The 27,014-nt window shown below is 44.6% G+C and overlaps 2 protein-coding genes across 2 annotated transcripts; one reads left to right on the top strand and one right to left on the bottom strand.

Annotated features, from left to right (window-relative positions):
* Positions 1 to 353: 353 nt before the first annotated feature.
* Positions 354 to 15,158, bottom strand: LOC126648724 (vitelline membrane outer layer protein 1-like). Its single transcript, XM_050332145.1, has 4 exons — positions 15,055 to 15,158; positions 1,895 to 2,090; positions 1,198 to 1,301; positions 354 to 648 (listed from the first exon to the last, which is right to left on the bottom strand). The coding sequence occupies exons 1-4, from the start codon at positions 15,156 to 15,158 to the stop codon at positions 354 to 356; spliced, it is 699 nt and encodes a 232-aa protein (XP_050188102.1).
* A 9,418-nt stretch (positions 15,159 to 24,576) lies between these two features.
* VMO1 (vitelline membrane outer layer 1 homolog) lies at positions 24,577 to 26,442 on the top strand. Its single transcript, XM_050332144.1, has 3 exons — positions 24,577 to 24,732; positions 25,347 to 25,441; positions 26,157 to 26,442. Exons 1-3 carry the CDS (start codon positions 24,577 to 24,579, stop codon positions 26,440 to 26,442), a joined length of 537 nt encoding a protein of 178 aa, XP_050188101.1.
* Positions 26,443 to 27,014: the final 572 nt, after the last annotated feature.

Genomic DNA, 27,014 nt, shown 5'->3' with positions numbered 1-27,014 from the left:
AGCACTGTGTGTGTGTGTATGAGTCTATGCAGGTGTACGCACAGTGTAAAGGCACTGCTCTCTGTGTCCATCTGAGGCTGGCCATGCGTGTGTGTGTGCATGCACTCATGTGTGCACCTCCTGGTAACATGTCCTCAGCCTTGCTGCAGGGTGGGCCTGGAGCAAGGAGCTGCAGCAACCTTGCATGAGCTGGATGGGGGCAGGAGGAAAGCCCCAGGGTGCTGTAGCTGTGGGATCTGGCTGCCCTTGATAAAACAAGACAGAAAAAAATGTGCACTGCTACTTGTGCAAGCAGAGATTCAAGGTTTAATGCCGTACAACTTTGTCGATGCTGCCATGGGTGGGGAGTCAGCTTACTGACAGCAGAAGACTCTCAGGTCATTGAGAGCTGTGTCATCCCTCTTTCCCTGGGGTCCCTCCACCTTTGTTTGGAGCCCACAGATAGCCCCAGAGGTGCAGTTGCTGCTCCATGGGCCAAAATGACCCCTTGAAAGTCCCCAGCCCTCCAGCGTTGTCCCGTTTGAGCAGGCGAACCTCACATTGTTGGCTGCCGTGTTGTCATGAAAGTACTGCCACTTTTCCACACGCAGGGAGAAGGAAACCAGCTTGTTGCTGGAGCAGAGTTGGGCCTCGGTCCAGTTTCCCCACCTGCCAGAGAAGAAAACAAGTTGCCAAGCCTTTGTTCAGCCTCTGCTGTGCTGCAATCAACACTGCAACGTGCTTGGGTTCCTGGCAGTCCTGGGGCAATCCTGCACCCCTACACAGAGATGGCAGGTTTCTAGGAGCACCTGTTTCACTTTGCTTCCCCATCATTCCCTGGATGCCCAGCCATCACCAACACCAGGCTGCTCTGTTCCTGCAGAACCCCTTGGCAATTTCAGCTGCTTGCCTTGGTAATTTCAGCTGCTCTCCTTGAGGAAAAGGAGAAGGTACAAGTTTAAGAACTGCATTTTTTTGAACTCTCCTTCATCTTTGACAGCATTGTTCCTTTGCCTAGGACCAGATCTTTTCTGTAAGACCTTCACACTTTGTGGTCAAGGGGAACTCACCGACCTCTGCAAGCAGGTGGTGAACTCCCTTCACAGGGGTAGGGGGGCCTACGGAGAAAGTGCCCCTACGGAGGCACTGTGCTGCTTTTCCTTCATATTTCCCAGAAGCTTCTGCCCTGAAGGAGGATGAGAAAGTGAGGATACTCACCACCCCACAGAGGACTCGATGACTGTGCCATCCGTGCACAGCAGGCGGATGCCGTTCAGAGCCGTGTCGTCGGCAAACAGCCAAAATCCCTGGTAGGGCTGGACCTTAGAAAAGGGGATGAAAATAGGAGAGGTGAGCACCATCCCCCATTTAAAAGAAGTGATGAGGTGAATCCTTGTGATGAGGTGTGGTAGGAGGCTTTGTGTACAGAGCGAGACAGTGCAGCTGAGCAGGGCTGTAAGGCAGCTCCGTAGCATTTCTCAGGAAGGCCTTTTTGCTGTTGCCCACCTCTGTTTTTCTCCAAATGGTGGGGCAGTGGCTCTGGACACAGGAATGCTGGGTGTCTGCTGTCCCAGGTCATGCCCACACTCTCACCATGCGCTGTGATAACCAGATCTGTCATGTTGTCAGGTGGGACTTGTCCCAGACACCCAGGAACAGGATCTGCTGAACTGGCTCCAGGTCTTTTTTTCACCCATTGGACTCCTCTGCTAAGAAATCATTTACTGGCAGGGAGCCTGGAGAGCTACTCTATGCTAGAGAACTCTTGCTGAGAAGCCTGCATGAGCAATGCAAATACAATGCAAACTGCTGCGATGGGACAAAGTGTTGTGGCCAGCCCTGCTAAGACCAGAACAAAATAACATTGTTTCACAGCAGGTTTTCTTTCCCCCATGAAGAAGAAGTGAAATCTTACCTTCAATTCAAATCCCTTAGCGTAGCCAGTGGGGCAAAACTGTGTGTGCCCCCAGGAGCCCCAGTGGCCTCCATTTGGCACGGTGAGCACTGACTCATATTGTCGTGCCTCTGTGCCCTGGAGGCAGCAGGAGACCAGCAGGCAGAGGATGGCTGGGATGAGCAGCTGCACTGCAGGGAACCTGCTCAGGTTCTTGCTACATGGAGGTGATGGCACAGGGGAATTTATTTGCCAGAAGCGTGGGTGGGAGTCCTTGGGGAGTGTCTACAAAGCTCATGGGGAGTGCTCATTGTTGCTAGGTACTGCTCCTGGTGACTGCCTGTCCCTCAGTGGTGAGGCCACCTTTGCCAGGTGGAAGGGCTGTTGCTGGTATGCACTGGTCAGGGGACTTGCAGGGCTGTGAAAACTTGTGGATGTGAGGAAATGGAAGGGGGTCAGAGCTGGGACTATTTGCCAAGGGAGTGCTGTGGTTTGGAAGAGGGTCCTGACAATGCTGCCAGGAGGGTGTTGGAGAGAGGGAGATGGGAAGAGCAGTGGTGGACTGGAAGGGGAAGAAACCTTTGAAGGGGATGAGGCAAAATTTGAGATGGTGCAGTCTCAGGGTCCTTTGCCTTGTGGAAGTCCTCACTTGTTTCCTCCTTGCTTTCCTCCTCTTCTCACCATCCTACTGAGGTTGAGGAAAATGCCTTCACAGGAAGCCGTTGCATTTTGCTCTGGGACAGGCATTAAGTGTGGGTGACTAAGTGTGTCAAGCCCTCCTCACAGAGTGAGTGCTTCAGCAGCCATCCATCTCATGGAGCCTTTGCTGAATTTAATCCAGGTTATTATGTCCGCATCCGTCTTTCACTGGGGACCAGAGAATAGCAGCAAAACTTCATGCAGGTACATCATCCCACGGAGTTGTGCCAATGCAGCTCCCAGCTGTTCATGTGTATCTTTAGGAGATGTGAGCATCCAGAGAAGTGAGAGTGTCCAGTAGAAGCAGCCCCTACTTTTGCTGTTGTGCCTCTCTCAGATGTGAATTCCTGTTTCATTCCTTGTTCCTTCAAAGGAATTAGCCAGAGAAGCAGCAATATTGACAGCAATATTCAAGGGTATCCTGTGAGTAGTTGCAGAGTAGGATGAGCTGCTCCCAGTCCACTGAAGAGTCAGTGATGATGACACCTGGAGAGTTGTCTTGTGAGGTTTATATCACCAGTATATCAGAATATATGAGTAGTATATGTGTATCTCAGTATATACCAGCCCTATAAGTGTAGTCGAGGTAGGGAGAAAGAGTTATTCCAGGCTTCAATCACTGAAGAATGGAATAGCCTGCTTCTATAAGAGCTGTTTTGTACAGGTGAAGGAGGAAGTGTTGCTTTCAGCTGAAACCCTTGGGTATAATTGTAAAGGTCTTCAGAAATTCACAGTACCTCAAAGGAGACAGTGAGAACAAAGATGTTTTACTGTGTTATTGTACCTCATACACAGCATGAACATGTCAGGAAGAAGACAACAGCGACAAAAGGCTGTGTGGTCAGGGTCCTGGTCAGGAGAATGTATAGCTCATGGCTATTTTGTCCCTCCTGGTGACACAGGGCTTTCTAAGCTTGAGGTGTTGACTGGATTTCCTCAGAAGAGTGACAGCAACCACAGCAAGAGCAATGAGCCATTGCCAGGTTCCATGTGCAGTGAAGAGCTATGAATAAGTGATATTATCAACCCTCTTCATTAACCATGCTGGCTGCATGATGAGGCTTCAGGGTACATGGAAAGTTACAGCTTTGCGGTGGAGCAGTGTCAGAAACACTGTACAAGGATCTTAAAGAGAAGCAGTGAAGAGGAACTAGGTGGGGGAGGACATCCTGAGCTGGCTGATACCAAAATGGTAGAGATGTTTCACTGTTTGTAGTTACATCCACAGAGCTGAATCTTGCTCTGTTTGAGTCCCTCTTACTGAGGGGGCCTGTTTTCTCTGTCTTACACTTTCACACAACTTTTCCTGTTTCCTCTCTGTCAAACAGTCTGAGTTCCAGCCCCAACAGTCCTGCCACTGCAGGTGGAAGAATGGAGATCCTGGCTGCAAAAAGATCCTGCTCAGCATCTTTCCTGATTTTTTGTTGTTCTTTTCGGCTGCCTGGTGAGGAGGTGGCAGAGACAGTGGCACTGGGTCAGTGGTTCTGGGATATTCCAGCAGTAAGCAGTGAAAACTATTCACACAAGTAATTAACTGCCTGTGGGAGAAAGCAAACACTGTATGCATTTCTATAACTTCACTGTGAGAAGCAAGAAAACAAATAAAGAACCAGTCTCAGCTTTATATTTCTCTCTCCTGTCTCTCATTAATTTTCAACCCTTCCAGAGTGGTGAATCTTCTTCTTGAGTCAAAGAATTTCGCCTCCATTCTGCCATCCACCCCCAGCCCTTTCTCTACAGAAAACCTTCCCAGCTCTAGGAGCGGAATAAGGACTGGACTGAAATGAAGACAGTGGTATCAGTGTCAGCAGTTGAATTTGTGCTGCTGGAGTGCAAGGCCAATGAGTACTTTTGGGTAGATCTGCTCATATGCTGGTCTCCCCTGAGTATCCAGTGATGTCCTTATTATCCCTGCTAATCAGCATTCTGTCATCTGGGGAAGCTCTTCACCCTGTGTTTGTTTTTCCCTTCAGTTAACTTACGGTTCTCCAATCAGGCAGGAAAAGTACCAGGCTGCAAGTGCAGAATGGGTGGATTTTTAATTATGCCACACTGGAAAGCTGGAGTTTGAGCTCAGTGAGTCTGGCAACTTCTGTGCTGGTTAGGTAAGGCTGCTAGTTGCAGGGTCATCTTCTTTGAATCAAACTGTTGGAAGGCAGGATAGCATTATACTCAATAGAAGCAATAGAAGACATGATGGCTAATGCAGACCAAAGATCAGTTCTGTGTTTTTCAAACATATAAATTAAAAGGAAATATTTGGTTTTCTTTTTGGAGAACTTGAGTCCTCCTCCCTATGATAAAAAAGAACTGTGGGTTACAATGAAGACAAAATATCTGAACAGTGCAGATGCTTGAAATAATCAGAAATGCGCAGAATAGAGAAAGGTGATCACAGAGCTGAAACATCAAGATTAGAGAACAAAGTGCTTGCATTGCATGTATACATTTACACTGTAGATGCCTAAGTGCAGATAGGAGACTCCCACCTTCTGTAGGTCAGAAGGTATTTTGTTATTTGCTGGTCATTTATAAGATGGTGGGGCTTTCCAGGAGCTGTGTTCTCAGTTGAACTTCTCTAGCAGCATAAACCTTAGATGGTGGTAAGAAACAGCTACTTTAAGTTGCGTGTGGGCTGAAAACATTCTTTCAATGGCCCTTGTACTGTCACTGGAGATAAAGCCACTTAAATTGTTCCCACAGCTAAAAAACTAAAGATAGTTTTTTTGATAAAGGACATAGTATCAAGAATTCTTTGGTGCTGCCAAGGGGGTCAGTCAGCCTTTCAAACTGACTGACATAGTACTCCTGTTGCTGTCATGTCAGTTTAAAAACAGATCCAGTGGCTCAAGCGATATTTACTCTCTCGTGGTCCTCCATGGGCTGCAGGAGCACAACCGCCTCACCACTGTCTGCAAAATGGGCTGCAGGGGAATCTCTGCTCCAGCACCTAGAACACCCCTCTTCCTCCTTCCTTAGTGCCTGCAAGGCTGTTTCTCTCACTAGTCTCACTCCCCTCTCCCAGATGCTGTGCAGCATTTTTACCCTTTCTTAAAAATGTTATCACAGAGATGCCACCAGCATCACTGATAGGCTCAGCCCTGGTCAGCAGTGGGTCTGTCTTGGAGCTAGCTGGCATTGGCCCTGTCTGACGTGGGTGGAGTTCCTGGCATCTTCTCACAGAAGCCACTCCTGCAGTTCCCCCACTACAAAGACCTTCCTACATAAATCTGGTACACATCGGCAGACCCCACTGTAGTATCTAAGCTGGAATAAGAGGACTATAGTTACTCAGATCAGTCTTCAAGGAAATTTTTTTGAAACTGACCACTGTATAGCTTTCCAGTAATTTTAAATGACACATTATCCATCACTGCTATGACCTTATGTCTTCCAGTTTAGAGGCACCTTAGACCTCTTGAGTACTTATTATCACTTCTACTCATTCCTTGCTATTCACTCTGTGATTTTTTTTCATAACTCCTCTAAAGTAATTTTTATTTCTACCTAATCTTTCTTATGATCCCCATCCCCTAAGAATGACTAGAACTGTCTGAACACAAAGTTTCTTCCACTGTGAACATTGAGCAACTGAATAATTTAAAATAACCATATCTACTGTAATTTTCTTTCATACAGTCAGCTGGTCCTACAGATTTTCTGACATGCTCTTGAATCTTTGATGTGAAGAAACATTAATAGTGTTAATTCCCTTTGCCATTTGTTCCTTAAAGTGCTTTTTGTCTGCTGTGTTTTCACATGCAATCTGTCACCAGATATGTTACTTCTATTTTTTCCATCTGGACACAATTTTAGCACTCACTATCCCTTGCAGCCTCTCTTGCCTTGTGGTTTGACATAGCCTATTTCCTTTTACCCTTACTCAAGTACATGTTAATAATTTGTGTTTCCTCTTCCTGTACTTCCAGCACCATAACCTTCAGACTCCTGCTGTCAGTCAGTCCACAAGCTCTAGGTTTTCCTTTGAAGACTGCCTTTTGGCAGGAAGAATGGAGAAGGACCCTGTGCAGGGTCTGTATTTATGGTTTGTCAGTGAGCAAAGGGAATAGAGAGTCAGGAGCTACTCTGAACACTCCTGAGGACTTGCTGACAGAGAGCTGCAGCATCACCTCAGCCCTGAGATGCAGAGAGATGGTCGGTCCTGCAGCTGTGAAGATGCCTTGTGCCAACACCATTCTCCCTTTATTAGATTACATCAATTACAGCTTTTGTCCAAGAAAGCTGGAAGGCAGGTCAGCAGCCTTTCCAAGCATCCTGCCTGCCTGCTGCCCAACGTTTCCCACCTGATTAGTGAGCAGGACCCCTGGCTGCAGCTGAGGCAGGGAATGAGGGGTTAATGGTGTCCCACAGCCACCCCAGAGAGCTTTCAAGAAGGGTTTTTTGGAGAATCTGAAGAGAGAGGAGGGTACAAAAGTGAACTAAAATTAACTGACATACTTCTCTTTGTATATCAAATCTGACAAGAAATTTTTTACAGGTGGGGACTTTATCACTAGCAAAGTTTTGTTGGTATTTCATACCAAGAAAAGCCATAGCTATCCTGGCAGGATGTACTGCTGCCAGCTGTTGTTTACTTTGAAGAGTGAAAATAACCAAATTTGACCAAACAATTTGTTGGGGGTTGGGGGTGGGAAGCCTTCAAAACTTGACTGGGTATGACCCTCAGAAACTTAAATTTTCTTTGAAGTTGTCCCTCCTTTAAGCAGGACGCTCAGGTTCTGTGAAAAAGCCATATCTGCTGAGATGTTGTCTGAGACTGAACTGGTATGAAACTAGATATATGGCAGTGTCACTGACAGAACTGTGACAGCAAAATGCTTCTCTTCTTCTTGTCCTCTGAGTTAATTCTGAACACATTTCTTTCCTGATTTATGCTCTCCTCCCAGTTTACACAGACACTTCTCTACTTTAATCAATTTCCAGACATTATCTCATCCCTTCTCTTTCATAAACCACACAGATTTATTCTTTTGAGTTCTTTCTTTGCACTTCTGATATTTTCTGATTTGTCTGGGAACTTTGGACTTTTGAATAGTTAAATCCCCATTGCTGTTGTCTGCAAAGGCTCAAAATTCTTCTTTAATAACATCCTTGCAATCTAAAACTTGAGTTTTAGGTATTCCTTTAGCTTTTATACTCCAAGGGCCCGTTTGCTGATTGAAAACACAGGGAAGAAAAAATCCCAATAAACCACCTCACAAGGAAAATACCTCATGAGAAATTGATTCACCTTGTGGGACTGGATATTGGATGTACAAAGGCAGAAGGGACATCACGGAAAAGGAGAGGGTTTTTTTGATGTCATTGCAAATCCCTTGGTATAGCCCCAGGAGGAAAAATACATAATCCCTTTGTTAGCCCAGGAGCCTCCATGGGCACAGCAGGGACAGAGCTGTGCTGCTGAGCTCCACTGTCCTGATCACGCAGGAAGAGAGCAGGCAGAGAACAGCTGCAGCAGGTTTGCATATCAACAGTTCATCTTGAGCCTACTGAAAGAGCAATCCCTAGCTTTGGAAATGGATGAATTTATACTCCAGCAACATAGGGGAATGGAACCTTTATAACCAACACTGCTATCTGCTCCTGTGTCCTCTGAGAGCAGCTGTCAGGGCGAGGAGAGCCATTGCTCAGTACAGCTGCAAGACAGGAAAACTGGCCATGTTTACTGAGGAGCTGGGACAGTTGGGCAACTTTTTGAAGTTAATCAATGGGAGACATTGGAGTGGGTGTAAATTAGGACCTCAGCTGTCCGAGCAAAGGTGCAGTCAGAGAGCTTTTCTGTTTTTACAGTCCCATTTTCAGGACTGATGGTTTTTTCCTTTTGACCCCTGACATCAGCAGTGTCCCCTTTGGTGGGCTCCCCTGGGCTTGTTGATAATCTTTGCCCCAGACACTGTGTACACCAACCTCTTCCATCTTTCAGCTCCTTTTTGGGACATGCTGGCATGTGGGAGGTGGTCTTGATTTGGTGGCTATGTAACATGACCACAGCATAAGGACACATATTTGTGACTTGCAACTGGCTCTGACCACTAAGATGGAGCAGGTGACATGCATTATATGTTACTCTTTTTTGCCCTCAGGTGGGAAACAAGTAATAACCTGAGTTTAGCTTTGTTTCCTCTTTTCTCTTGCCTGGCCAAATCCAATTTCCCCAGAAAAGCTTCATGAAGACTGAACAGGGTGGCCTCTGGGAAGAAAGTCAGCAGGAGGGAAATGCCAGGCCAGGTCGTTATTAATGGTTGTCTATAAAATAAATAACAAGCTTATTAGCTTTGCAAACCACAACCAGCTGTAATAGGCTGCAAGTGCTTTGGAGGATACAGCTTGAGTTTGATAAATGGTCTTGTCAAATTGGAGAAATAGTTTGAGAAGAATAGGATGCGATTCTGCAGGGACAGGAGTGAGCTCCCACCTTATGCAGAAATAAGCAGCTGCATGAGGTAAAATACGTGCATTAACATCACTCTGCAGAGAAGGTCTGGGGGTCATAATGGATCAAAGGCAGCACATGAGTCAGTGGCGTCAGGTCGTCTCCATGCCGAGATATATGAACCAAATTACAGACTGCAAGACAAATGGAGTGATTTTTCTTCTCAGCATGTGTGAGTCCCCAGCGGGGATGCTCTGCTCAGCTGAGGGCACTGAGCTTCCAGAAGGAAGCCCAGTTGGATAGAGTCCAATGGAAAGTAACAAAAATGGTCAGCAGTCTGGAAAACATGACCTGTACATAACGAGCGTGAGAGCTGGGGCTGTGTAATCGAGATGGGGAGAACAGGGGAGAGAGAGTCGTGGGAAGAGTAGTTCAGTTAGGAGTCTACAGCTAGTGCTGCTGTGGGAGGATGTGGGGAGGACAATGCAGGGAGCTCAGGGAAGAAAATCTATCCCAAATTTTTCTGTCTTCATCCTCACTGGGCTGCCTCCATGCCAGGTAGAGCCAGGCTGGGAGCCAGCTGTAAGGGGCCAAGGTGGGCTTCAAGGAGAGTCAGGATGGGAGGGAGGCTGGTGGCTGTATGGGAATCCCCACTCATGTGGGATATGTAAGGAGGGGAGGTATGCATGGGTTCAGGGACTTAGAAACCATATCACAGTAGGAGTGCAGTCACCTGGGGTCTGAAGGGAACGAGAAAGTCAGCAAGTCCCTGTGCCCAGCATTACAAACAGCTCGCAGCAGCTGCAGGGGGTGGGCAGGATAAGGACCTGCAGTGGTACAGAATATTTCTGCAAAGTGGAAGGCAATGACTTGGCCTCTGTCTGGCTGAGGCAAAGAATAATGGATAAGAACTGCAGCAGGTTGAGATTGGCCAAAGGAGTGCTCTTGATAACAACAGTTAAACCTAGGGAGGTTGCAAGACCTCTATCACTGGAAGATTTTTGACAAAGTTTGAGCAGATGTGCCTCAGTGGTGATTAGCATGCAATCATTGCTTTGGGGTAGGAATGCACTAGAAGAGCTCCTGAATATCTTTCCAGACCTGTTTGCTCTAATTGAATGATTAATTGTGCAAGTCAAGAGCCCACCCTGACCTTCAGCTGCTGAGCTGTGGCAGAGCTCCCAGGAGCTGCTTTCTCCTCTGGAGACTCATGGGGCGTGTACTTGTGCCTGGGGCTGGAGGGGACCCAGGTGGGAAGGGCCTCACAGGGAGCAGGGCAGGTACCATGTGCATGGCTCAGTGTTCACCACAGGGACTCTGCAGCCACAGGTTCTTTGCTGAAGTATTGGTCGCTGGAGGTGTGAGCAAATGGACTGGGGTGGGAGGGAGATGCCAATTTTCCCCCTCAGCCACGCATGATCATCTCATCTTTGTGTGTAGGCTTGCTGGAGACAGCTTTCCCTGGGGCCTTGCCTGACTGCTTGCTCTGGCCCTTGCACCACCGTGTTCCTGGGCAGCAAAGCCTCCATTGGTGCCACAAAAAGGGGAGTGTGAAATGGCAAGTGACAGGCATATACAAGAGCTTTGCATTGGTAAATGGGTGAAGAATCCTGCCCAAAGCACTGTTACTTTGTGTTTATTTTCTCTGTATTTGCAGGGTAGAATTGGGAGAAAAACCAGAATACGAGCAAGGGCAGCTGAGCTGTTGGGATCTCGATGTTTATACAAATTGTTGATGAAGAATGTAAGTAACCAGGGTCATATATCCGTTACAGCATGTGCTGCATTTATTAGATTAAGTAGATGAAAATATTTATTAAATCACATGTTATTGCATGCATTATGTTTTACTGTGAATGTAAGCCTGTCCTGAATTTCTGAGCCCCTCTACAGCTGGCTAGCAGACTGGAAGTACTAAATAATCTTCAAACTTTATTAATACAAGCTGGACTAGAGTTGCAGATAAACTGTCGGGCATCGAATTCCTGCTGCCTGGGGAGTCCTTTTCCTGACCAGCAGCGTGAGCCTAGCAAAGGGTAAATATCCCCCAAGCAGCAGTGAAGAAAACAAACAAGGAAATAAATTCTTCTTAGCACTTACATGAAAGAAATGCCATAGAGCCAATTTTCTGGGATACTTGGCACTTCCCTCTAGCTACAGCACTGTTTGTGGAGCTGCTTGAGTCCAAGTGCGCCTGCCTGAGCTCTGGCACAAGTCTGGCCTGGGTTATGCTTAGGAAACACCCTTTCAGACTGGCATCAGCTCTTACTTGAGGTAGGTATGGGAGCTGAAAGGATATTTTTGGCTCAAATAGGGAAGAGTAGAAACAGTGGTTTACTTGAGTAAACTCCCACTCAAAAAGAAAAAAAAAAATCCCCCCAAAAAACCCTCTGAGTTTCTCTACTATTGCAAAAAATGGACTAATTATTTAAGTGAACAAGGACAAAAGAGCAGGACTTGCACTATTTGTGTGTCTTGTAATATATTCACTATTTTGCATCACTTCTGTGTAATGCCTCTCCAGTCTGGGTCCCCACTGGTGCAGCATCAGTGAAAACCTGATGTGGGAACAGGGACAGCAGATCTCCAATGCACCAGTAGCAGCCAGTGCCAGGGCAGCAGCTGGCTGACTCATCACCACTGCTCTGCTCTGCAGCAGTGCAGTATATTCTGGTTAGGAACTGTCTGAGACAAATGCCAAGTAACAACAAACCTCAGGAAATCCTGCTGCAGCCAACTTCAAGGACTTGAACACTGTGTGAGACTGCTCTAAACCCAGAGAGTGAATGGAAAAAAGCTTCTTTAGACCCTGCAGGGAGGGACAAAGGGTCTACTAGTACTTTGAACGCTGTAGGGTCATTTGTCACCCTATCAGAACAGGACCTGTTTACAGGACCTGGTTGCAGAACACTTCAGGTTAAAGTAAAATAAGCCATTGTCAAGAACCACAGTGGGCAAAATGGCTGTGGCCCCAGGCTGGAAAGCCAGGCTAGGAGCACTGTGGTTGCTCCAGAGGGAAGATTGGGATGGCTGTATTGTGGCCATTGCAGAGGGACGGTCTGTTTGCAGTAACTGCCTCCAACATTCCCAGCTCTTCAGGGAGCAACTGGAGAACTGTTCTGCCCCATGCCTGTCCAGTCTTGTCACCTCTTTTCCAGCAGTAGGGTATAGGGAAGTGATAATTACTGTGGGGAGAAGAATGGCTGCAGACAATGCTTCCAAATGTCCCTCTGCCCTGGCACCAGGAAGAATAACAGGTCTTCATCCGTTTCTTTCTCTCACAGTTCTACCTCTTCCTGCTAGTCTTCTTTTACAAGGGTAAACATCAATGCATGCTATATCCTCCTCACTGGTGACTCTGAGCTGAACTTTGCTATGCTGATAAGAAGATTTGAGCCATCTCCAATTTAGTTTATTTGTTCATTTCCTGACATGTCTGAAGAAGACATTTTCATGCCTTGAAATACTCTGCACAGGGTATAGTCTCGTTGACGCTGAAGGCTCAGGCTAAATCTTACTGGTGTGAGCAAGGTCTCTTGGACTGAAGGTGAAAATAAGAAAGGAGAGGTATCTCAGTCTTGCAAACACCACTTATCCCAGGGACACAGATCTACACTAGGGACATTTTCCCATTTCCTCTCTCCTGAACACCTCAAAAGTAGCACCTCCCCCCCCAAATGCTGTCCTTATTTTCCTGGTAACCCAGCCTGCTTCTTTGCTGCTGCAAACCCTCGTTCTGCTTTTCCACACGCTTTTCCACCCACTTCCACAAATTTCCCTGAAGAAATCAACTTTCGTGCCTTCTGTGGAGACGTGAGGGTTGTCAACTCTGCACAGAAGGTGTACCACTCACAGGTAAGTGCCTATGACTATGTTTGAGCTGCTGCATGGCAGGAGAGAAGAAAATCAATTGCCACTCATGGGAATGACTCAATGACTTTGATACCTGTATAGTAAAGCAGGTGCTCTTCAGAGCTGTGTCATCACATCTACTTTTGGCAGACTCCACGTGGAAGGAAACAAAGATCTAGTGACAGGAAAAAAGACTGGAACACAACAAAAAGTCACCTCAGTTTTATTCAGGGGTTGAATGAAATTCTCTACATCTTTTGATTTACATGAGTCTCTTAAAAAAATTTCATTAAAACTGAAGTTGACACACCACATGGTTTCAATACCAGTCCACAAAACAGACTATTCTTTGAGTATTTCCTTCTTATCTGGGCTGTAAAGATGAGGTCCTGGACCTTGTCTGCTGCCTTGCCCTTGTCTCCCCTCTCATCAGCTTGTCCACAGGCTTCAGCAGAATATTAATTTCTTGTAGCAACATAGAGATCATAACAGTTCCAAGAATCATGGGAGGGAAGAGCCCAGGCTTGATTTGCATTAATTTATGCACTAAGGCTTCCCTTTGTCTGAGGAGCTTTTAGCTAATAGATCCCTCACTGGCAGGAGCCAAGGTCTAATTACATGATAAAATTGTGCAGATGTGTCCACAGAAGAGACACACACTGTTAATATTTTTCCACAGTGACTTGCCCCAGTTTGGAAAGAAAACTGCCTTTTTTTTTTTTTTTTTCTGTTGGGAGGGGGGAAACTCTGAACCCCTGCAGTCACTGCAGGTGGTTGTGCAGTGGAAACTCATGTTCTGGAATCAAGGAGGGTTTTCAGAGGAGCTAATGACTTGTGGATAGCTGGCATGCAACACTACTGGAAGTGGAGGAGACTTTTACCTGTAGTACAAATCCAGTGTAGCCACTAAAGCGATAGTGGAGATTCCCCTGGTTGCCCCAAGAACCTCCTCATTAGGTTAGGAACAGGGAGGGCAAAAATGTGCTTTTGTGCTCCTGCTTCTTGGAAGCAACAGGAGGAAAGGAGACCAGGGCTGTGGGTGAGTGACCTGTTGAGTATCTGGATGATAGCACAGCCAGTGCCAGAGCACTGAACGCAGGCAGGTCCTGGAGGAAAGGTAAGCTCAGTTTCACAGCAAGCAGTGTATAGCTGTATTTTCTCCCTTTGAGGAAAGTCCAAGAAGTCCTTGTGATAGTGTGTTTTCCCTCTAAAAATTGTACCTACATTTTGCCAGCACAGAAATATCTCCCCTAGCTTTGGTAAAGGACATGCGATGTCCGAATTTTCTAGCCTTGCCTGACACTTAACCCTTGCTCTGGGCAAATATAATTTTAGGTTCAAACTTTCCTCTCTGATGTTGCTTCTAATTATTCACCACTGTGAATAAGTTCAAATTTCTGCAGATAGTCATTCCATCTTTCCTCCAGGTATCAGCTATCTAGACCATAGTGTTTTGCCTCTTTTAAACTCTGCCACCAAGCATAATGCTGGGGGATTTCCAGCGCTGAGGACTTTGGGACCCTGACCCTAAACCTAACCTCACTTTAACTCTGCCATGGGACAGAAGAATAGCAAATAGCTAAGAAAGGGATATTTTTCACCAAGGCACTCTTTTTTGCCTGAAATAAGAAACCAAGCAAGAACCCCAGAGAGTAGCTGAAGGGCCAGGTGTGTTTGCTCAGGCAGGGTGACACAGTGGCAGCCAGGGACACCTAGACCTGCCATTTGGCTGCAACCCACACAGACCTGGAGAAGTGAAGAGTACCACTTCAATTTGGGCTTTGACCTGCAGGTGATGCCATAAAAACAAAGAAAGAAGATGTCTGCTTTCTTCTCTCTTTCTGCTGTTTTGGAGGTCCTTCCTCAAGGCGGCAGGGACCACCCTACAGGCACTCTCCCTGGTACAGTGGCAGGCTTTGGTTTGGACCAAACTCCCTTCCCAAAAACTGGCTGCAAGCATGCACCCCAGGTCAGGAGACGTGGGAGATTCAGCAAGCCATTGGAAGAGAAGCTTCCTCTTATCAGCAAGCACTGTCCCAGCCAATATTGCCTTCTCCAGGTGGACTTCCATGAATGCACAAGGCTAGGGGAAGAGGTGGGAGAGAGTCCTGTGGTTGCACAGAGCACTGTGGACATGTGGATGATACTCTCCTCCTGGGCTGGCAGTGGCTCCCTTGCCTTCTATCCGTAGGTGTTCCGGCCTGTGCTTGCTTCTCTCCATGTCAAGGGTCAGTACCTGGGTGCAAGGAGAGAGATATCTGTCTCCTCTGTTTCCCTCTCCACTACTCTTTCTACCTCCTCAGGACTTTCCTGCTCCTTGCAGCTCTCAGAATCACCCATGACAGCACAAACTAGTGGGATGCAGCACATATACCCCATTTAATGCTATAATTTTAATGATGTTGTGATAAATGTTCCTCTTTCCTTTTCAAGTTTTTGGGCAAGGGACAAGGCAGAAAATGTTTCAAAGGGGACTGGATCTTAGCACTAGGGTTCTGTTAGGGAGCTGGGGTCTAGATATGGTAGTCTGGGATGACTGGCAGCAAGACAGAGCCTGGCAACTTGATCCTGAGCCTTGACTGAGTGTGAATGCTGCCTAGGGCACCTCTGATATGCTTTCCTTGGTGGTTAAAGGTGGATCATTTCACTAATCCATAGATGGATTCCCAATCATTTGATGTTTGTTGAGTTGTTTGCGAGGAGGCACTAGGGTCTCAATTTTAGAACGAAGTTTTTTACAAGCAGTTGTAGCTTTGCTTTGTATTATTATATCCTATTTCACCTGGGGAGTCTTTCTGCTGTACCTTCTGCAACCAGACTTGTCTATCCCGCATTGGCCTTTTTAGCCATCAGCGCGCTTGTAGCAAGCGTGGGTAGAGCCCTTCTCAGATCTTTGTTTCTGAAGCCTAGCCATGATGATTATATCCTATGTAATATCCTATGAAACTTTGAAATCTAATCAAGGAAATCCTGCAGTCAGAGTAAATGGACTCTGCAGTAGCCTGGACTACTGCATGGAGAAATGTGAAACAAAGGAGTGTTGTGGAGCCCTTGGATACCTCAGTTAAGGACGCTATGGAAACTCACCAAGTAAACTGGACCTTTCCAAATCAGGGTTTTAAAAGAGTGTAAATAATAAATAGGTTATGCCCCAAACAGCTACCATTGTTTGCAGGTGGTGACCAATGCTCGCACTTGATGTCTGTGACAGAGGTGAGGCAAGAGATGGAGGTTTGGATCAGTGCATTTGCAGGAGTTAAGTCAAGCATATAGCAGGTTCAAAACCACAGAAGAAATACCTATTCATAACTCAGAGGGATTAGTCTTCATGTTTTCACTCCAAACTACTCCCAGCTACAGAATATCTTGGGTTAATCTGAGCCTAACTAGTGCTTCCCCTAGTCATCTGTTCCTGACAGAGATCCCAGAGTAATGCGTCAGCAAAGTTGCTGATCATATGATTTATCTTCTGGTTAGTCCAGAGCTTCACACATGGGTGAGTCCAGATGCTCAGGCAAGGCCACTGGGCCCAGATCATTGAGGTTCACACAGTTTCATGACACAGGAGAACTGTATCAGGACCAGGCCTGCCTCTCAGGTTGTTGGTTCTCTGATCAGTGGTGAGGACTTTGGGACGTTGATTTGAAGGCTCCTAATTGAAGAGCTTTTAAGGTGCTGCAAGCTCAAGTACAGCAAAGCCCTTTAGCACTTGCTGAACTTTAGGAATATAAATGAACTCTGAAAGATTAATACTGTGCTTAAAGGCTTTGCTGGATCAATGTACCTTGCAGCATCAATTCCAGAGCTGAATGGCTAAGTGAAGTAGACAGGGTCTGTTTCACAGTAAATTCTCTGGATCATCATGACTGCCAGTGAAGAGCTCCTGAGAGAGAGAGAAGATTTTACTTGAATTGCCCCATCAGGACAAATATTCAGACTGCTATGGCCAGCAGTAATTGCATCTAGTAGTTCCCAACAATCATTGATTATTTCTACTTTGCTCTGGACTGGAAAGGGATTGTAATTCCCCATGTGGGTTTCCTGGAAGAACAATGGGTCTTTGTCTTAGGGTGATGGCCTCAAGACTCTCTGCCAAAACATGTGGCATAGTACAGACCACCATATTGCCTGTCTCTGGGCATACATCAATCTGCTCTGCTTATGAATATGCATGTTGCAGTGGTGCCTAAAATCTTTGCAACCAACACCTGAATCACCTTAAGATATGCAAAATTTTGATATAAGAAAAAAACCTTTACATATATGAAACACTTTTAGACATTTTGATGACAAAGAAAGACATGCACTCTCATTTCTTTTCATCCTCCTCTTCACCTGTGTTCAGTTAAACCTTTTATAAAAAATAAAGGTAAGTTTGACTGATCTGGTATTTATCAAAATAATCCACAAACATTCAGTTTTATTTTCAGAGTTTTTGCACAGTTTCTTTCTTTTCTTTCTTGCTTCCTCCCTCCCTCCCTCCCCAACCCTGAGTAGACTCCAGTCTGTTCTCTTTGTCTTGGTGTTCTTGAGGCAGCACTCATAGCTGCCCTGCCACTGCAGGCACTGCCAAACCCCAGCCACAGTACATGCTGCCATTGTCTGCAGGGCAGTTAAAAAGGCGAGAAAGGAACTGAGGAGGATTGTCAAGATCCACCAGTAGGAGCCTGGGGAAAGTGACATCAGTGACAAGAGCAGCTGAGAGGTCCCAGCTCTCTTCAGGTGACTGTGGGAGTCTGAGGGACACTCTGGGACTGAGGTACCCCTGCTGGCATTGCTGTTAGCACCAGACAGCTTTCCCCGGCCAAGTGGTGAGAACTGGCTTGCTTCTGTAGTGCTGATCAATCTGCATCTCAAGGCAGTGTTTGCTGTAGCTGGTGGCAGCCTGACCCCACAAAGAGAACCACTTGATTTACCAAGAAAACCAGATATGCACTAATGTACACAGAATATAAAGCCAGGGAAGTGCAACTCTGACATGGATCAGGGGATGGATTGCTTTGGATACACCACAACACTCATTTTCAGGGAACTGAAGAGCCTTGTGGCTGTGGTTAAGGCTGAGTTACCTGAGAGATTTTCCCAGTGAATTTTCAGAATAAGTTGCTAGAGTTTTCATATGTGAAGTGATCTTTAGTTGAAGATTTGCAGTGGATGTAAATTGGCATTTGATTTCTGGCTCTCAGAAAGTCTGCACTACAGGAGAGTCTATCTCTCCTTTTTTTTTTTTTTTTAATTAATTAGCAATTTGAATCAATGGTGAAAAATGTCGAAAGCCTGATCCAATTGTAGAAACAATATCGAGCCATGTTCCACAGGAGTCTGCTCTATATCTGAAAGTACTCGATATTTTTATTAATGACTTGCACAGTAGAATACAGAGTTTGCTTATTAAATTTATAGATGTCATCAACCTGGGAGATGCTGAAGAGAGTAGAAGATGGGGATAGAATTCAAAATAAGCACAGGTGCAAAATATTACACTAACATAAGAATAGACACCCTCAATGTGACTCTCAGTCACTGACAGTCACTGAGAGAGAGTGACTGGCGAGGCAGCATTTCTATAGGAAGAGAGATGCCAGTCTCACCCTCACTGTCTAACTGGGCATTTTAATCAAATAAACAAGTACAAAGCTTTCACCTTTCAAGCATCAAGCTGCAGTGGCAAGGTCTCTGTTGAAATGCTGTTCAAAGCCACATTTGACTAGTTGAGTACAGTCCAGAAGAGATCAGCAAAAATGATGAAAGGTCTAGAAAACAGCATATGTGGGATTAAACCTTAGAAAGAGTTAACTATCAATACCAAATGAGACAATGCCTCGGTTTCTGTTCTTACCCAGTGATGTCCTGTACCCTGGGCAGAAATGGACTGAGTTGTCTGCTCTATCTTTATCTACAGGTCCCAGCTGTTCTCTTCACAGCTTCCCTCCACCTCCTTCCAGCACACCTGGACTACAGCCAGACAACACCTCTCTCCATCCTCATCTGCCCTTGTACAATCCTTTCTGAACATATACTCCTACTTTTTTAGCTACTGTTATCTGGTCCTAATTTGTGAAATTCCTTTCCTGCCAATTCTGGACCCAAACACAGCCTTGAAAAGAAATGAATGTCTCAGTGCAAAGAATGTAAACAACCATGAGACACAAGTAAAACAATTTCTTTGGTACTGGCAGTGGTTTCTCCTTGCTTTCTGCTCAACAGGTTTTTTTAAGGATATTTGATTTGCTCGCTGGCCATCCTATGCAGGTGGAAATCACAATGAGATCTCTATGGCAGATGGACCCTTTATGTGTTTTCTGTTCTTGTGTGGGCAAGTAGTGCTGAAATTAATTTAGTATGAAGGAAAAGAGAAGGATCTTCTGTCAGTACAGCAGATCATAACCTGAGTATGAGACAACACTATCACATCATTGTGAAAATGACAGGAATTGTACTGGAGTACTTAAACAAAAGTGCAACCTTCAAGCCACGCTGAATTATCCTTCTTCTCTCCTTAACATTTTGGTCGGGCAAACATCCTTCATCTTTAGGGAGCACTTAGTTGTGGACTGATCCTGCCTTAGGGCTGCAGGCACGGACAACCTGTCTTGTCTTCTTGTGTTTCTGCATGTTCTCTACCTTAGGTTTGTTTATAGAGAGGATTGTTCTGTGGCAGTCTCTGGAAAAAATAGGCAGTTTTGGTATGCTGGCTCCTATACAGGAATTGAAAACTGCAAGAAATTGAGAGATCCCACACCAGAGCAGTTAGTGTTTCACAAGAATGTGTTAAAACAATATGAGTAATAGTAAACAAAAATTACAAGGAGCAAATGAAGAATAAGGCTATGGAAAGAAGACATACATAATTTATAGAGGAAGGAAATTAGTCCTATTAATAGTACAGAAATTAAAAAATGTGAGAAACTGTAATTTCGGTGTTAAAAACACTAGTGGATAAATAATAAATAACTAAAATGGCTTAGTTTCCAAGGAAAAGTTTTATATGAAAACTGGGGGTTACAAGCAGGTGAGAAACTCCCTGAAAATAAGTTCACAACATAAGGAACATCACCTTGTCATGTGGATCTTCTTTATATCCAATCACTAATGTGAAACTCTCTCCTGTCTGACAAATGGCTATACTTAGTCTGTTGTTTACTGAAAGCTTCTTTCTCTGCTCATGTGTCTAGAAAATCCTAGCTCTTGTATCACTTCTGACGTCTTTCACTTGCATTTTTCCTGCTATTCTATTTTCTATTAATCTGAGTCAATTTAGCAAATGAGAAAATGAGGACCACGCAACACATAATTTGATTACTCATTTTCTCTTAAACAGTTGCCCGTATTACTGAAAACTAATTCTCATTCAGCACTACTGTTTTTAGCCTACAAAAGTGTAAAAGGAATCTGAGGTTATAAGACTAGTCCAGATGAGGAACATGCCTCCCTGCAGTCAGCAGGCAAGAACAGGTATTTTTAGGGAGAGGTTCATGTGGAGGTATCTGCTCCTCTCTAATATTGTCCTGTTGTCTCTCTTGGCAGCTATAAAGGGAGCCCACTGTGATTATTTAAGATGCAGACATCTGCACTATAGATGTCTATGTTCATTCAGAATCTCATCTCTTGTTTCTAAATAATACAACCCTTTGCATATTCATATTTTAATAGAATAGAATAGATTCTTTATTGTCCTTTCATGTTTCTTTGGCAATAGGTGTGATTTCTGGTGTGATCTTTGCTGATATACTGTTTCCATGAGACAGTGTGTTCTTCTGCAGCATGCAGTTAGCTGTGGAGCATCTTATCTACATTCCAAGCTGCAGGTGAGGAAGGTCTGACAAAGCCAGGCTGTGTGATTTACAACTGGTTTATACCTAATTGTAATGGTCAGTTTGACATTAGAGCTGCTGAGGAACATGGCTACTGAGAGCTGATGGGTGGCAACCAGTATCTTGGTAACAGTGTGGGAGGAGTATAAAATGGCCTAGAGCACACAGAAATACACAGTCATTCAGCCAAAACCATCCCTTTGTCCTTACTACTTCTTTGATGGATGCTGTTTACCCCCACTCCTGTTCTGAGTTTCTGGGCACTTATTGCCTTCAACCCTTCCTACAGCTCACTCAAAATACATCACTGAGATTATCTTCACGAGCATTTATCATGCCTCATTCTTGTTGAGTTCTCTCTTCCAGTTCACAGAACCACAGAGTCAGAGAATGTCTGAAGTTGAAGAGAGGCCATCAGGTCCAGCCACCTCCTCGAGCAGGGCCACCTAGAGCTGGTTGCCCAGGACCCTGTCCAGATAGCTTTTGAATTTCTTCAAGGACAGAGACTCCACAACCTCCCTGAACAACCTGTGCCAGTGCTCAGTCATTCTCACTACAAAAAACTTTCCCCTGATGTTCAGAGGGAACCTCCTGTGTTTCAATTTGTATCTCCTGGTCCTGTCACTGGGCACCACTGAAAGAGCCTGACTCTGTCCTTACTTCAGGTATTTATAGATACTGATAAGATTCCATCTGAGCCTTCTCTTCTCCAGGCTGACAGTCCCAGCTGTCTTGGGCTTTCCTTATAGAGGAGATATTCCAGTCTCTTAATTATCTTTTTTCCCTTCACTGGACTCTCTCCAGCATGTCCATGTTTCTTTTGTACCAGGCAGTGCTCATTTCTACTTCTGAGTTTTGTTGATAAAATTAAAACTTTTTCTAGATCACTATATTTAATATTGTGTAGAGTATTCTCCAAAACACATAGTGGAAAAGGCGATAGGAACAGATTTTCTCTGTCCACCACAAAAAATAATATTGATTACTATTTTAAAAGTGCCCAATCCTTACAATACTAAAGAAATAAAACCCAGAAATTTCCCTAGTGCATGACCTTCTTCTGAACACAAAGAGTACCATACTGAAATAATCAGGATCTCCATATACAGTGCCTGACAGACCGTCAGGAGCAAGGTGGACGTACTTGGGCTGTGAATGGAGAGCTGAGCCATGAGGACTGAAAAGGGAGTGAGAAAACTGAAGCAGGTGTGGTCTTGCATGTCCTTCTAGTCTTTTCCGTGCTTTTCCAAAGCTCTAGGAAATGGTTAGGCAGTCCAATGTCTCAAATGATCACTGTCCTTTGGGAAGCAGAAGGCATACATGAACAGGAGAAACTGAGAATATGAGAAAGACAACATACAACAGTGCCAAATGAAGCTTGTATTCCTAAGTGTGCGGTATTTTCAAGGATAAAAATCAGAAATTAATAAATTTTCAAAGGCTGCTAATATAGATTTTTTCAATAATATCATAAAATAAGCAAACTGTGTATAATATATGTTTTTATGTGTTATAGACATGAATTTATTTTCCATGTTCCATATAGACTATAAATGCATCATAGCATAAAAATATTAATTTTATAAAATCAATATGCTGCTTAGTATTATATTTACCTTTTTGTTAAAAAATCTAGAGGTATACATAAAAGCTGAAAACTCGTCGCATAATTTTTATGCTTCTCTTCCTGCAAAAACAATTGTATTTAACTGGATGAATAATGAAGGGATGAAATACCCTCTGTCATCATCATTTTACTATAATCATGTCTCATTAATCAAATTCATCAATTTCCCAGTTTTCTTTAAAACTGTTGTGACATTTTCAAGGATATTAAAATATGGAGAGGGAGTGAGAAAGCGGGGCATGTGTCAGTAAGAGATCTGGATCTTACCATTGTAAAGTTTTTTGATTTTGATAGTTTATGTAAACTGATCTTTATGTAAACTTGTTGAGGCATCCAAGCAAAATTAGCATCATTACATGGCAGAAAAAATCAATATCTGCTCTGCTTTGTATTTATTAAGTGCTATATCTAAGCCATGTATTGTGAAATCAAATCTAAGGCAGCTCACATGTGGCACCCTAGGTCACCAGATTGTTTTGTTACAAATGGAAAAAATGATACTTCCCATGTCCCAGAGTGACAGTTCTTGTCCTAGCCTTGAGTTTTCTCATGAGAAGTTTTCTTTTGGGCCTCTGAAGTGTGCATGAGAGTCACTTCTTAGGGCCAAATCCCTGAAAGTGGCCTCATCACTCTCTGGCCTCATCCAACTCCCCTGTACACTGTGGGCTCACTGTGCTTTGGGATCCTACCTCTGGGACTGGGAAAAGACAGGAATCTCATGGCTTTAACAGAATCTGAGGGGAGGTGGGTCCTGCCAGGCTACGCATCCATGTCATTGCTGCCAGAGGTGAAGGGGCCAAGGGTGACTGCTTCAGGCTAGCAAAGGAGAAACGAATGTGGGGATCTTCTTTTGTGGTGTTAACCAGGTCCCAGCCTTTTCTTTCTGACTCCTGCTCCTTTCCATTCATGTGCAGCCAAAGGCAGGTCTGAGTGTCCCCGGCTACCACATTGTGACCCTGTCTGAGCAAACACACCTGCTTTGACAGATGTGATTGCATAGTCCTTGTGAGGGAAAACACATCTCCTCTGGATTTTGACAACCCTTTGGAGAAGTAAAATTAAAATTCTGGCTTAAAAAGGAAAGGAGGTTGTGCTTCCATCATATGCTGTGCTCTTTTGGTGCCTTCCACCAAAGACTCATTTAATTTCCCATCATCTCAATTTGCACATGTTGTACATACCTTTACATGTTGTACATACCTTTACATGTTGTACATACTTTTACAAAGCACTGACAAGAATAAGGAAGTCGGGGGTGGGAAAAGCAACATCACCTCTTAATGGGGCAGAAACAGAGGCAGCAAAGCAGATGTTGGAAGAGAAACTTAGGAGAGGGAAATTCTTTGCCTTATGATAGTTCCAAATTTGGCACCACTCCTTGCTATAAAATCCTGAGGCTCAAGATACTTCTCTAAAATGTATTCTCCGCTTTGCCTATTGAACAGAGAAACAGCTTCTGTCAGATGCTGCAAGTCTCACCAAGGACCCTGGGGAACATTGGTTAACTCTGTGTTAAGAGAGTCTCGACTCCAGGATTCCAAATTCACCTCTCCTTGTGTTGTGACTTCCTCTAAGACTGTGCCCTCAGGTTCAGTATCACCCTTCTGGAAAACCTGCCTTCCATGCCTGCCAATGGCACTTAGCTCAATGGTCCTTGAGAATTATTGTGGACATCCCGGCATGTCTGACTTCAGTTAAGCTTATTGCAAAGCAAAGCGTACTGTTTTTTATTGAGCTAAAATGACAGCTGAAAAAAAAGAACATTTAAACCATAAATTATTGACACATTTGTTGAGCTCACCAGGAATCCTATTTAACAGGAGGTGTTGGGAAACACAAGGCTTGAGTTTACTTACACGTTGTCTCAGACCACGTCCATTGTTTTTCTTCATGTAGTTTGACCCACCTTTCCAGACATCCAGCAATAAGTAAAATGATTATGACAGTTACTCTCAGAAGGTAAACATCCCCATGGCCAAATATCTGCATTGCCAGTAGCAGAAATCAATATTAAGCTTCTACCATGAGCACAGCAAAGAGCACATAGGTATTCGTGCAGCCCTTCAGTGATGGTGGGTACACCTATGGTCACAGCATCTGCTGCTTGTTGGCTGTTGAATTCCCAGAGGACCTCCTCATGGGCACTGCGAGCAGGTCAGCAAGAGCTGTGTCACTGCCTGGGTAGAAACTATTGTTCCAGTGGTGTTTGTCAATGGAGTGGTGGGGAAAAGCCATCTGCCTTGGCAGGGTATAAATTCCCCTGTGCATATACCAGCTCTCCTTCAGCAGATGCAGAGCACTGGAAATGAAATTCCCCATGCCAGCCACATTCACCCTGCTCCTCCTCTGCACTTCAGGCAGAGGGGAGCGTGAATACACCTCTGTCCTCGCCGTGCCCAATGGAGGCCACTGGGGCAGGTGGGGCACTCGGCAGTTTTGCCGCTATGGCTATGTCAATGGATTTGCACTGAAGGTAAAACTCTCTCCATTTCCTACCATCTCCCTTTCCTGTACCCTGGTCTGAAGCTTCTCCAGAGTCTAAGGAACTTTCTGCAGAGTTTTTCATCTTCTTAATTATGGTACTCTGTACATAAAACTATGAGTCTTCTGGAACATATTGCCAGTGTAGGTACACCAGAAAAGAAAAATACATTTTTTTTTCTCTTCTTAGGCCAATAGTTCCCCCATTAGATACAGCAAAAACAGAGCTACTGCCAGAATTCTTGTGCTGTCAGTCAGAAGAGAGGTGTGCTGGCAGTTGCGTAGTCTGCATGTGGCAGATGTTGCTGAGAGAAGTCATGTCAGTGCTAAAATATGGTGCTGGATTCAGGGAGAGAGACACCATCCATCAATGTCTCTTCTGGAACTCTGAGACCCTGCCTTACCCATTGGATCAAAAATAGAAAACATGAAGAGCATGTTGCAAGGGTTCCCAATAACAGGCATCTTTTCCATGTGCTTCCCAAGACATTTTCTCTTTCTCATTACAGAAAGGAGTTGGGACTGTTTATGACAGGCATGTCAAGGGTTTTTCCTGGATCTTCTCCCCCTTACTTTTACCTCTGCTCTGTGTGACTTCTATTGCAGGTGGAACCAGCTGAATTTGGAAGAGATGACACTGCTCTAAATGGCATACGCCTGCATTGTCAAGATGACTCAATAATTGAGTCCTTGGTGGGGGAGTAAGTAACACTGTGTTTTTTCTCCTGTTTGTCATGCACCAACTCATAAAATACCCACGGGTGTTACCATTTACTGGAGTATCTTCTCTGACTTGCTTTGTAGGCACAGTGCTGTAGTATAGTGAATTAAAACAGGTGGTTGGGGCTTGTGTTCATTAATTTTTATGGTAATTAAACACGGTTACCTCACATTACTGCTTTTTGTTTGCTCTTGAAATTTTTGCGGAGCACTGTAAACACCTGAAATACGGTCCCAAGCATAGAGTATTTCTTTGGAAATCTGCAACATATGGGGCAAATGTGAGAAAAAAGGTTTCTAACCACACATTTAGAAACTGCTTGGGTGGCCCTGCTGCAGGGAACAGTACTGCACCTCTGGACAGCAGTCTGCCTTCCCTAGTGTCTGGTGTGTACTTGTTACACATGTCAGGGATGCATCACAAAACATGTGCTGAGGCTGCCCTTGAAGTTTCCACCAGAACCATAAAATTATCCTGGTGTTTTTCTGATGAGATATCAATGAAGAAAAAAATACACTCTTGGAAGACAAATTAAAAAAAAGGAGAAAATAAGGGGCCCCAGACTGCAGCAGGATGCTGTGCTGGTCATGACTGTGAGCAAGGAAGTGTTAAGCTTCAGAGTAGTGTGACAAGGAGGAGGAGCCCTTTTCAGCAGTTTGCAGAGACTAGACATTCTTGCATTTGCTTTTCATCAGGTGGGGTACCTGGACCATCTTCCAAGTTTGCCCTGGAGGCTACTTGACCTCCTTTTCACTGAGAACAGAGAAGTCCCAAGGAGGAGGTGATGACACAGCAGCCAACAACATTCAGTTCAGATGTTCAGATGAAACTGTGCTAGTAGGTGATGGACTGTCATGGGGTAGCTTTGGCCCGTGGAGCAAAAGCTGCAAGATATGCGGTCTCCAGACCAAGGTAGAGTCACCACAGGGGCTTAAGGATGACACAGCACTCAACAACGTGAAGTTCTTCTGCTGTAAGTGAGCACTTGCTCCATGTTCATCACTGCCTACACATGCATATCCCACAGCAAATGAAGTATCAGCAAAGCTTTGCTCTAGCTTCATGCTGGGACATGCCTCTGATGTTTTGATTGCTTGCATCTTGCCATACTGGCCCATGTCTTAGGTAATAATGTCTTTTACAGATACTGCTATATTAGCATGGCTGCTCATAGTTATGGAAGTACATTATGTTCATAAGAATCATTGCATCATGTACTGCTGGTAATGTTGCTGTGAAAATGCCCAATCTCTGACAATTGTTCGGAGTGGACAGATTTCTTAACTCCTTTTTTTTTTTTTTTGACTAGCAAGTTTGTTTGCTCTGCCTATTTTTCCCTTATTTGAAATAATATTTGCTCTGTTGATATGACAAACAAGGAAGAATTCGTATAAGTTTGAGTCTATTTGAGGTTTCTGACCAAAGTGAAAATGACCATTTAGCTCTCTAAATGGGTCAAAATACAGCATTGGGTGGGCTCATGAGAAGCATCAAACATTTGCTGTCATTGCCCATTCCGAGCTTTAATTTTCTCAAGATTTGTACATGTTTTT

The sequence above is a fragment of the Myiozetetes cayanensis genome, unplaced genomic scaffold, assembly GCF_022539395.1.
Source record: "Myiozetetes cayanensis isolate MyiCay16 unplaced genomic scaffold, myiCay2020 scf5-8, whole genome shotgun sequence".
In the NCBI taxonomy this organism is placed as follows: Eukaryota; Metazoa; Chordata; class Aves; order Passeriformes; family Tyrannidae; genus Myiozetetes; species Myiozetetes cayanensis.
The sequence above is the reverse complement of the archived record's forward strand: the minus strand, read 5'-3'. Positions and strand labels throughout refer to the sequence as shown.

Bases quoted from the DNA above. Each gene is read 5' to 3' on its own strand.
- LOC126648724 (XM_050332145.1), bottom strand. From the start codon at position 15,158: ATGGGTGATTCTGAGAGCTGCAAGGAGCAGGAAAGTCCTGAGGAGGTA. The intron at 2,091-15,054 runs GTACTGACCCTT...ACCTCCATGTAG, and splicing joins ATCTCTCTCCTTGCACCCAG to CAAGAACCTGAGCAGGTTCC. The intron at 1,302-1,894 runs GTAAGATTTCAC...CCCTTTTCTAAG, and splicing joins CTAAGGGATTTGAATTGAAG to GTCCAGCCCTACCAGGGATT.
- VMO1 (XM_050332144.1), top strand. From the start codon at position 24,577: ATGCCAGCCACATTCACCCTGCTCCTCCTCTGCACTTCAGGCAGAGGG. The intron at 24,733-25,346 runs GTAAAACTCTCT...CTTCTATTGCAG, and splicing joins TCAATGGATTTGCACTGAAG to GTGGAACCAGCTGAATTTGG. The intron at 25,442-26,156 runs GTAAGTAACACT...GCTTTTCATCAG, and splicing joins ATTGAGTCCTTGGTGGGGGA to GTGGGGTACCTGGACCATCT.